General features: G+C 39.6%; 1 protein-coding gene across 1 annotated transcript in view; it reads left to right on the top strand.

Moving 5' to 3' along the window:
• Window positions 1-12,451, top strand: part of DNAH8 (dynein axonemal heavy chain 8) — a 324,054-nt gene that overhangs the window by 188,435 nt on the left and 123,168 nt on the right. Inside the window, exon 62 of the mRNA XM_049652745.1 lies at window positions 3,604-3,757. Within this exon, the coding sequence (XP_049508702.1) occupies window positions 3,604-3,757 (154 nt within the window). The remainder of the gene's footprint in view (window positions 1-3,603; window positions 3,758-12,451) is intronic.

The raw sequence follows: 12,451 nt of genomic DNA, 5'->3' as shown, positions 1-12,451 counted from the left end.
GCAAGTGGAGCTGTAATGAATATTCTTGTACATGTCTGAATATGCCCCCAGAGATAGAATTGCTGATTATGGATGGAGTACGCATACATTCTGCTGTAGTAGGTCTGAGGAATAGTTTTTCCACAGTGGTTCTGCCAGTTTACGCTTCTACCAATGGTTCATGAGAGTTTCAGTTGCTCCGCATCCCGGCCCACCTTTGGACTGTGAGCCTTTTTTCATTTTAGTGATTCCTGTGGATGTGTGGTGGTATATCACCGTGGTGACACCGTGTCACCGTATGTCACGCGTATCCCGTGGTTAATACCGTTGAGCACATTTTCACCTCTTATGGGCCATAAGACAGCCCCTTTGGGCCTGGACAGCCTCTTTTGTGAAATGTCTGTGTATGTCCTTTGCTTTTTTTTTTTTTTTTTTTCCAATTAGGGTGTGATTCTTTCTTTTACTGATTTTTTAGGAGTTCTTTACAGGTTTTGGATACAGTTCCATTGTCAGAGTGTGCATTATAAATATCTTCTCTGAGTCTTTGGCTTGCCTTTTCACTCCCAGTGGATCTTAATTTTAGTGAAACTTCAGGTGTCAATTGTGTCCCTTTATTTTAGTGATCTTTGTATTCTGTTAAAAATGTATTGGTTTACCTGTGAAGATATTCTGTGATTTCCTTCACATTTATGAATAAAATATACTCCTTTAACATTTAGAACCATAACCCATCTAGAATTTCTTCTCTCTTTTTTTTTTATGTTTGTTTATTTCTTTTTTGAGAGAGGGAGAGAGATAGAGGGAGGTGGGGGCAGAGAGAGAGAGGAAGACAGAGAATCCCAAGCAGGCTCAACACTGTCAGTGAAGAGCCTAATTCAGGGCTCCATCCCATGTGAGATCATGACCTGAGCCAAAACCAAGAGGAGGACACTTAACCGACTGAGTCATCCAGGTGCCCCTAGAGTTTATTTTCTTTTAAAGTCTGAGGTAGGAGTTAAGATTATATTTTTATGTAAAAAATTTTTTTTGATGTTTATTTATTTTTGAGAGAGAGAGCACAAGTGGGGGAGGGACACATAGAGAGGGAGAGACACAGAGTGAGGGAGACACAGAATCCAAACCAGGTTCCAGGCACAGAGCCTGACACGGGGCTCAAACCCACGAATGGTGAGATCATGACCTGAGCCAAAGTTGGACGCTTAACTGACTGAGTCACCCAGGCACCCAAGATTATATTTTTCAATATAGATATCCAATCATTTCAACTCCATTATTGAAAAGGTCATGTTTTTCCTAATACATTACAGTGTCATTTCTTTCCCATTAATCAACTGATTGTGTCTGTGACTATAGTCTATTCCACTGATTTATCTATTTTTGCACTATTACTGTTTTTTTTAATTCTACCAAATATTTATTTATTTATTTATTTATAATATAATTTATTGTCAAATTGGTTTCCATACTACACGCAGTGCTCATCCCAACAGGTGCCCTCCTCAATACCCATCACCCACCCTCCCTACCCTCCCCCCCCCCATCAACCCTCAGTTTGTTCTCAGTATTTAAGAGTCTCTTATAGTTTGCCTCCTTCCCTCTCTGTAACTTTTTTCCCCCCTTCCCCTCCCCGCTGGTCTTCTGTTAAGTTTCTCAAGATCCACTTATGAGTGAAAACATATGGTATCTGTCTTTCTCTGCCTGACTTATTTCACTTAGCATAACACTCTCCAGTTCCATCCACGTTGCTACAAATGGCCAGATTTCATTCTTTCTCATTGCCAAGTAGTATTCCATTGTATGTATAAACCACATCTTCTTTATCCATTCATCAGTTGATGTACATTTAGACTCTTTCCATAATTTGGCTGTTGTTGAAAGTGCTGCTATAAACATTGGGGTACAGTGCCCCTACGCATCAGCACTCCTATATCCCTTGGGTAAATAATTTTCCTGTTTTAATTAGTGTAGTTTTAATACATCTTGAACAACTCTGCTATTCTTCTTCAAGGTTGTCTTGAATATTTGGCCTTTTGTATTTCCTTATACATTTTAGGTTCACAGTTTACACACGCATACCCCCCTGCTGCCAAAGAGGTAAAACATTTAACAAGGTACAAACTACAAGAGCACTTAAAAGAACAAAACATCAAATATCTAGAGATTAACTTGTATTAAATCACTTGTCAACCTCAAGAAATTGGGGAGATTTCACACAGAAGATGGATTTCTGACTGTTGAAACAGTTGGAAGCTCTGGCACCACTGTGCCGATGTTCCCGGGTGGCTAGGTCTGAGTAGCAGGTGCTTTCCTGCATGGGACATGCAGTCCTCCCAGTTTCCCAGAGCACTAACTGCAGTTTGCCTGTTTTCTGTCTTCTTGGCGCTGGAGTCTTGCTGACTGCCCCTCCCAGGGCGAGCCGGTTCTCAGAGACAGCAAATGGCTGGCCCAGTAATGTGTGCCTTTCATAGGTCAATCAACCAATCCAGGGCTCGTGCTCTGGACCACCACCTCCGTCTGGCGACACCAGGAAGCAATATTGCTCTGCCCTAATGACTCCTTTTAATGAATGTCCCCCCTGGGAATTATTTTGAAAGGGATGTATGTTCTCTTTTCGATGGGGTTCCTTTTGTCAAAGTCTACAAGACATTTTCCTGTAGTGCCACCCAGAACAGGGGGTAGCTGGTTCTGCTGGTTATTTTTTCACTCAAGTGCACTTAGCTGAATCATCTCTAATGCTCACAGCAGCCTTTGCAAACAGGTATCATCTTCATTTTGCAGAGGAGGAAACAGAAGCTGAAAAATGTGAAGGAACATTTCTAAAGATGCAGAGTGGGGATTTGAACCCTGGTCCTTCTGATTCCACTGCCCGTGGTCTTTCTGGCTTACTTGAACTCCCTATTACTTGCACTGTATACTTCCTTCGAGTGAAAATGTCTGTGTCATCAATTTACTCATGAGGATTTATACACAACACTTCAGAAAATGTCTGCTTTATTTCTGCACATCATGTCACCTCCAGTAGCATATACATGTCATAGGAAACAGAGTAAACAGAAAAGCAAAGACCAGGCTCTCCTTGTCATAATCTGTAACTACATAATTATACCATTTCTATTATTTATACTGCATCGCATAACGCATCTTCTTCTATAGGCTGTCTGTGCCTCTAGCCTCTTAATGTGATGTGCAAATTATCACTATATATAATTTATCACTAATTTTATTTATAATTTATCTTGACTTTCTTCCCAATCCAACTCATCCAAGTTTCAGCTTAGTTTCAGATATTATACGTATATTCACTTGGCCAAAATCTGATGTGGAAGACCGTCACCTTGCAGAGAATAAAAATCCATTTCTGAATTTCCAATTGCTCTTCATGAGTCACTTCTGGTGAATTCCCATTTCTCACTTCTCAAGTTAAATAAGACATATTTGTTTTGAATGGTAACATATAGCCATTTCACTCTAATCTCTGTGGGTTTTTTTAGCAGACATTATTACTTAATATCTCTTGGAACAGGTACAGATTATGCTCTAATTACCATGGGTTATACTGTGTTTTGAAATACATTATGACTGTACCTATATTTTTTATTTTAATTATTCTACCGCCCTTTTTAGGTCTTATAATGTGAATAATCTGACAGAGGACTTAAAAGGTCTGTACAAAGTTGCTGGTGCTGAAGGAAAAGGTATCACCTTCATCTTTACTGACAATGAAATAAAAGATGAGGCATTTCTAGAATATCTTAACAACCTGCTATCTTCAGGGGAGGTAGGTCTCAAAAGTAGAAAGGAAAGCTCTTATTTAAAAGATGTAAATTATATTTGAATAGAAAAAGTAGCAACTCTTCAGAGGTGAGGCCATTTAACATACATTTTTCATTTTAGAAATGATTAATGTACAAGATTTGGTAGATTTTTTAAAAACTTCCTTTGGAATTAATGCTGCCCACGTCCAGATTTTGTGTGTGTGTGTGTGCTTTGTTCCATTTTAAATATGATTGTGTATCTATTTCATCAGTCTTCAGTTTGGTCCTGTAATTTATTTTAGAAGGACCGAAGTATCTAATAGTCAGGAGTATAAAAGAGATGAAAATATTCTGCCAGCTCTCAGTAGATGTTTGTGTCCCCTTTTCTGACACCACCTTTATCAGCACTTCCACGATCACTCACATGGTTGGTGCTTCCTTAGAACGGCTCATGGGACTCAGCATATAGTTGTACTCTTGTCTAAGATTTATTACAGCAACACAGCAAGGATTCGTGGCCAGATCAATAAGAAAAAGACACATCATGCGGAGTCTGGAGAAATCCATGTGCAGCTTTCCTAATTTCTCACCAAACGGGCCCTACAGAGTGTGCTTCACCTCCAGCAGTGAGATGGGTAACACATGCACTGTGTTTCTGTTCTGGGAAGCCTGTTTGAGATTCAGAGTTCAGCAGTTTTATTGGGGGCTGGTCTGGCCATCACTCCCTGCCTAGACACAACTGCCAGAATTGCAGACTCCCAGAAGGAGAGCACATGTTCACCATCTATCACAACGTTTGTATAAATAGTCCAGGCACAGAACAACCTTATCAATTAGTAATGGAGGAGACATTCTAAACCCAAGGTCCCAGATGCTGGCCAAGTGCTAGCCCTGCAAGCACACTCTTCTCAAAATCAGGCCCATGGTGTCAACTCTTCCCCGCACCATGGTGTCCATCGATGCTTGCTGCTGCATAAGCTACTTAAGTACCTTGGAGAGAGGACTTCTGCAAGATGGTGGCATAGGAAGATCCTGAGTTCACTTCCTCCCATGGAGGCACCAAATCTACAGCTACGTATGGGTTATTTCCCTCTGAAAAAGATCTGAAAACCAGATAAGCACAACAAAGGATAAAAAGACCACATCAAGACAGGTAGGAGGGGCAGAGACATAGTCTTGCCAAAAATATCACCCTCAGCGTGGCAACATGCAATAGGGAGGGATCTCACAAATATGGAGCTTCTTCTGGACCAGTGAAGGGCTGGTGCCTCACATCAGGCACCCCAACCCCTGGGCTATACACCAGAGAGACAAGCCCCCAAAACCTATGGCTTAGAAAACCAATGGGGTTAGAAGAAGAAGAAGAAGAGGAAGAAGAAGAAGGAGGAGGAGGAGGAGGAGGAGGAGGCAAGAAAACCAAGAGGGCTGACATCCAAGGGACTCAAAGTGCTATAGGAAACTGAGGTTCTCCTTTTAAGGGGCTCCCAGATAGTCTCATCCTGAGACCCAGCAAACAAACAAACAAACAAAAAACACCAGCAGTTTAAACAATGTTTGGATTATATGTGAAGGAGGTTCATTTGCTAACCTTAAAGTATCCACTGGACAGGCAGGGGACAGTTGAAAAGTCTCCCCAGCGATGAAGTTGCTGGCAGATGCCAGTTTTGCACTTTCTACCTACCCTGCTTGCACAGGTGAGCAGGCTTGGACAAGGCACCCTCCTGCTACCTTGCTAAGACAGGTAGGGGTGAGTGGGTGGTCACGATACTATCCTGCTGCCTTTTTGAAGTTGGAGAGCATGGGTGGTTGTGCCACTCCTCTGCTCTCTGGCTGGAGTAGATGAGCAATGAATGCAGCATTCACCTGTTCCCTAGGTAAGGTCCACAAGCATGGGCAGTAGTGGTCACTCCATCACTCCCTGGATGGGGCTGGCAAGTGCAAATGGTTGAAATATTCTCCCACCCATTCTAAAGCTGGTGCACACACTCAGACAAGGCACTCACTACTGCAGTCCTGAAGCCCATGGGAGCATGCAGTCAAAACATTTTCCTACTGTCTTTCTGAAGCCAGCAAGTGTGTGCCTCTTCTACACTCTCCAGCTGCCTAGTTAAAGCCAACAAGCACAGGCGATCCACGTGGGGATGCCCCTTGATTTCCTGATGCCCGTGGCCAAGGGGACCGGCTTTTCTGAGCTCTCTGGGAACGTAACATTGGAAGGACAGTTCCTGGCAGGCCGCCACAACCAGGACACTGCACAGACAGAAGACTGAAACACAACCCCGGTCTTCCTGTGAAAAAGGCCTATTAGCCTGGAGCTTCCATCAGCTGGACAGGCTTTAGCTTTCCCACACAGCTAGAGGCTGAGGAGACACTGGCAGGGAATGTAAGCAAAAGACACCGTCCTTGCACAACCCCTTGGCCTTGCTAGAGCTCAATGAGACCTCCCAGAAAGGAGCTTATATGTTTGTCTGGAGCCCCAATTTTTTCAATCTAGAGAGACCTCCTGGTCTGGAGGCCAGCAGGGATTATGATTGTGGCCCTACAGGACTGCCTGTATTTGCATCCTTTATTTTTTTTTTTAATTTTTTTTTTAATGTTTATTTATTTTTGAGAGCCAGAGAGACAGAGCATGAGCGGGGGAGGGGCAGAGAGAGAGGGAGACACAGAATCCCAAGCAGGCTCCAGGCTCTGAACTGTCAGCACAGAGCCCGACTCAGGGCTCAAACTCACAAACCGCGAGATCACGACCTGAGCCGAAGCCGGACGCTTAACCGACTGAGGCACCCAGGCGCCCCTGTATTTGCATCGTTTAAAAGCTGCTGCCTGAGGGCCTAGCTTCTAATCAGCCTGAAACCAGGTGCTAAATGAGATTCCTCCCCCTTGGAACACTGACTGGTCTTGGTATACCCTCAAGAAGGACATATCAACAATAAATCAGTGGTTTAGATAATAAGAAACTTTTGTGAGACAACCAAGAGCTAGGGCAAAGTTGAATGAGAAGGTCCACACCTACATAAGGCCACTGCTTCAAGACTGGGAGAAATATCTCTTTTGCCTCATAGAAACAAACACAGAGAGCGAAGCAAAATGAAGAAGCAGAGAAGTATGTTATAAATGAAAGTATCTCAGAAAAATACCTTAAATGATATGAGGATGAGTAACCTACCTGGTAAAGTGTTCAAAGTAATGGTCATAAAGATGTTCACTGACCTCATGAGAAGAATGGATGAACACAGTGAGAAGTTTAAGATATAGACGACATAAGAAAGTATCAAACAGAAGTCACCACCCATGCTCTCCAACTTCAACAAGGTGGCAGGATAGTACCGTGATCACTCACTCACCCCTACCTGTCTTAGCAAGGTGGAAGGAGGGTACCTTGTTCAAGCCTGCTCACCTGTGCAAGCAGGGTAGGTATAAAGTGCAAAACTGGCACAAAACAATAACTGAACTGAAAAAATACACTAAAGGGGTTCAACAGCAAACTGGAAGAAGCAGAAGAACAGATCAGTGAGCTGGAAGACAAAGCAATGCAAATCACCCAGACAGAGCATCAAAAAGAAAAAATAATAATGAAGATAACTTAAGGGACATATGGGGGATCAAATGGAATAATATGTGAATTATAGGGGGCCCAATGGAGAAGAGAAAGAAAAAGGGGGAAAAATTTATTTGAAGGAATAATGGCTGAAAACTTCCCTAACCTGGAGAAGGAAACAGACATCCAGGGCCAGGAAGCCAAGAGTTCCAAATAAGATGAACCCAAAGATATTCACATCAGGACATAACATAAAAGGTTAAAGATATAGAGAATCTTAAAAGTAACAAGAGAAAAAACAAATTGTTACATACATACATACATACATACATACATAAAGTTACCAGCTGAGTTCCCAGGAGAAACGTTACAGGCCAGAACTGAGTGGCACAGTGTATTTAAGGTGCTTAAAGGAAAGAAAAAAATTTCCCACCATGAATACTCTGTTCAGCAAGGTTACTATTCAGAATTGAAAAAGAGATAAACAGATTTTCAGGTTAGTGAAAGCTAAACAAACTCATCTCTACTAAACAAGCTTCATAAGAAATGTGAGAGGGACTTCTTTAAGCTGAAAAGAAATGGCACTAATGAATAGCCAGGAAGCATACAAAAATAAAAATCTTACTGGAAAAGGTAAATACATAGTAGAGGGGTTGGGTTAGTCACTTACGAAACTACTATGAAGGTAGTAAAGGTAAAGGTAATAAAATTAGCTAAAACTATAATAATCAGTTAAGGGATATAAAAAGACACAAAAGGTGACATCAAAAACATTAAATATGGGGGGAGGTAGTAAAACTAGAATTTTGGAATGTGTTCAAGTTTAAGTTTCTATCAAGTTAACATAGACTATTATATAATGAAATGATACAATGAACCTCACAGTAACAACAAAGTAAAAACTTACAGTAAACATTCAAAAGAAACTGAGCAAGGAATCTGAACCTAACACTGAAGAAAGTAATCAAACCACAAGGGATGAGAGAAAGAGAAGAAGAAAGGAACAGAGGGGAACCACAAAAGCAGCCAGAAAACAATTAACACAATGGCAATAGGTACATATCTATCAAAAACGACTTTAAATGTAAGTGGACTAAATTATCTAACTAAAGACATGGAGTGGCTGAATGGGTTTTTTTTTTTTTTTTTAAAGACCCATTTATATGCTACCTACAAGAAACCCAATTCAGAAGTTAAGGACACAGACTGACAGTGAAGGGATGGAAAAAGATATTCTATTCAAATGGAAGTGAAAAGAAAGTCGGTATAGTTCAGGTCAGACAGAATAGACTTTAAACCCTTCTTTAAAAAAAAAAAATTTTTTTTAACGTTTATTTATTTTGGGGACAGAGAGAGACAGAGCATGAACGGGGGAGGGGCAGAGAGAGAGAGGGAGACACAGAATCGGAAACAGTTTCCAGGCTCTGAGCCATCAGCCCAGAGCTCGACGCGGGGCTAGAACTCACGGACCGCGAGATCGTGACCTGAGCTGAAGTCGGATGCCCAACCGACTGAGCCACCCAGGCGCCCCTAAAAAAATTTTTTTTAATGTTTATTTTTGAGAGAGAGAGAGGGAGAATGTGAGTGGGGGAGGGGCAGAGGGAGAGGGAGACACAGAATCCGAAGCCGGCTCACTCTGAGTGGTCATCACAGAGCCTGATGTGGGGCTCGAACTCATGAACTGTGAGATCATGACCTGAGCTGAAGTCAAATGCTTAACCGACTGAGCCACCCAGGCGCCCCAGGACAGAATAGACTTTAAAACAGATCGTAACAAAAGACAAAGAAGGCACTACATAATGATAAGAGTCAACCCAGTAAGAGGATATGACATCTATGTATGTGTCATATGTATGTGAACAACATAGGAGCACCAAAATATATTAAACAAATATTAACATGCCTAAAAGGAGAAATTGACAGCAATACAATAAAAATAGGGGACTTTAACACCCCACTTAACATCAATGGATAGATCATTCAGATTGAACATCAGTAAGGAAACATCAGCCTAAACAATACACTAGACCATGTGGATTTAATAGATATAGAACATTCCATCCCAAAACAGCAGAAAACACTCTTAAGTGCACATGGAACATTCTCCAGGATAGATAATAGCTTAGGTCACAAAACAAGTCTTAATAAATTCTAGAAGACTGAAATCATATGAAGTATGTTTTCAGACCATAATTGTATGATAGTAGAAATCAGTTATAAGAAGAAAACTGGAAAGACAGTAAATAGAGATTAAACAACATGTTACTGAATAATTACTGGATCATAGAAGAAATCAAAGGAGAAATTAAAAAAAAGACTAGAGACAAAGGAAAACAGATATACAACACACCAAAATTTATGCACTGCAGTAAAAATGTTTTTTAAACGGAAGTTCATAATAATACAAACCTACCTCAAGAAATAAGAGAAATCTTAAATAGACAATTTAACTTTACACCTAAAGGAACTAGAAATGGTGGAGGGGGAGCTCAAAGTTAGTAGAAGTAAGGAAATAATAAAGTCGGAGTGGAAATAAATAGAAACTAAAAAGAAAATAGAAAAGATCAATGAAGCCAAGAGCTGGTTCTTCGAAAAGATAAGCAAAATGGACAAGCCCTTCGCTAGACTAAACAAGGAAAAAAAAGAGAGAGAGAACTCTAATAAATAAAATCAGGAATAAAAGAGGTAGTTACAATTGATACCAAACAAATTGGACAACCTAGAAGAAATAGGTACATTTCTAGAAACTTACAAGACAAAATCATGAAGAAATAGGAAATCCAAATAGACTGATTACTAGTAAGGATGTTAAATCAGTAATCAAAAACCTCCTAACAAAAGTCTAGGACCAGAGGCTTCATTGGTGAATTCTACCAAACATTGAAAGAACATTTAATAGCTATTCTCCAACCCTTCTAAAAAATTGAAGAGGCGGGAACACTTCCAAACTCATCTGAGAAGGACAGACTTACCCTGATACCATAGCCAAAGACACCACAAGAAAAGAAAATTACAGACCAATATCCATGATGAGCACGCATGCAAAAATCCTCAGTAAAATGTTTGCAGACTGAATTCAACAATATGGTAAAATGATCATATACCATAATAAAGTGGGATTTACTCAAGAGATGCAAGAATGGTTCAAAATCCACATCAATCAACATAATACATCACATTGACAAAATGAAACACAAAAATTGTATGATCATCACAATAGATGCTTAAAAAAGCATTTGACAAAATTCAACATCCATTTATGATTAAAACCTCAAGAAGGTGGCTACAGCGAGAATGTACCTCAAAATAATAAAGACCAGGGGTGCCTGGGTGGCTCAGTCGGTTAAGTGTCCAACTTCGGCTCAGGTTACATATCCATAGCTAATATCATACTTAACAGGAAGTTTTTTGTCAGGCAAGAAAAAGAAATAAAAGTCATCCAAATTGGAAAGGAAGAAGTAAAACTGTCAGTATTTGCACATGATATTATATCATATATAGAAAATCCTAAAGACTCCACCAAAAAACTGTAGAACTAATACACAGATTCAGTAAAGTTTCAGGATACAAGAATAATATACAAACATTGGTTGCATTTCTACATACTAATAAAGAGCTAGCAGAAAGAAAAATTAAGAAAACATGCCATTTACAACTACATCAAAAAGAATAAAATACCTAGGAGTAAATTTGATCAAAGAGGTGAAAGACCTATACACTGAAAACTGTAAGACATTGATAAAAGAAATGAAGAAGATACAAATATATAGAAAGACATTTTCTTCTCATGGAATGGAAGAATTAATATTGTTAAAATGGCTATACTATCCAAAGCCATCTACAAATTCAGTATAATAGCTATCAAAACTCCAATGTAATTTTTCACAGATCTAGAACAAAGAATTCTAAAATTTATATGGAACCACAAAAGATCCTGAATAGCCAAACAATCTTGAAAAAAAAAAAAAGAACAAAGGTGAATAAATCATGATCTCTGATTTTAAACTATACTACAAAGCCATAGTAATCAAAACAGTGTAGTATTAGCATAAAAATAGATCAGCAGAACAGAATAGAGAGCCTCAGAAATAAAGCCATGCATGTATGGTCAATTTATGACAAAGGAGCCATGAATATACGATGCAGAAAAGACAGTCTCTTTAATCAATGGTGTTGGGAAAACTGGCTGAAGGAAACTGTAGCACTACTTTACATCATGTACAAAAGTTTAACTCAAAATGGATTAAAGACTTGAATTGTTAAGACCTAAAACCATAAAACTCCTAAAAGAAAATATAGGTGGTAAGCTCCCTGAAGTTGGTCTTAGCAATGATTTTATGGATTTGACTCCAAAAGCAAGGGAAACTAATGGAAAAATAAACAAGCGGGACTTCTTCAAACCAAAATGCTCTGCACAGTGAATAAAACAATCAACACAATTAAAAGGCAACTTACTGACTGAGAGAAAATATTTGCAAGTTGTATAACTGATAATAGGTTAATATTCAAAATACATAAAGAACGCATACAACTCAACAACAACAACAACAACAACAACAACAACAAAACCCAAACAATCCTCCAGCCAGAGGATCTGAATATAGATTTTTCCAAAGAGGATGTACAGATGGCTAATAAGCACATGAAAAAAATGCTCAACATCATTGTTGGAGAAATGCAAATAAAAACCACTGCAAGATAGCACCTCATACCTGTCAGAATGGCTATTATCCAAAAGATGAGAAATAACAAGTTTGGGTAAGGATGTGAAGAAAAGGGAACCCTCATACACTGTTGGTGGGAATGTAAACTGGTGCAGCCACTTGGAAAACAGTAGGGAGGATCCCAAAAAATTAAAAATAGAACTACTTTGTGACCCAGCAATTCCACTATCTATCTGAAGAAAATGAAAACACTAATTCAAATAGATATATGCACCCTTATGCTCATTGCAGCATTATTTACAATAGCCAAAATATGGAAACAACCCAAGTATCCATTAGTGGATGAATGCATAAAGAAGATGTGGTATGTATGTATACACACACGTGCACGCACACACACACAGACACACACAAAGGGATACTACTCAGACACAACAAAAAATGCAATCTTGCCATTTGTGAACACATGGGCGGATCTTGAGAGTAGTATGCTAGGTGAAATAAGTCAGACAGAG

This window comes from Panthera uncia, assembly GCF_023721935.1.
Source record: "Panthera uncia isolate 11264 chromosome B2 unlocalized genomic scaffold, Puncia_PCG_1.0 HiC_scaffold_24, whole genome shotgun sequence".
Taxonomy (NCBI): Eukaryota; Metazoa; Chordata; class Mammalia; order Carnivora; family Felidae; genus Panthera; species Panthera uncia.
This window is presented reverse-complemented; position numbering and strand designations above follow the sequence as displayed.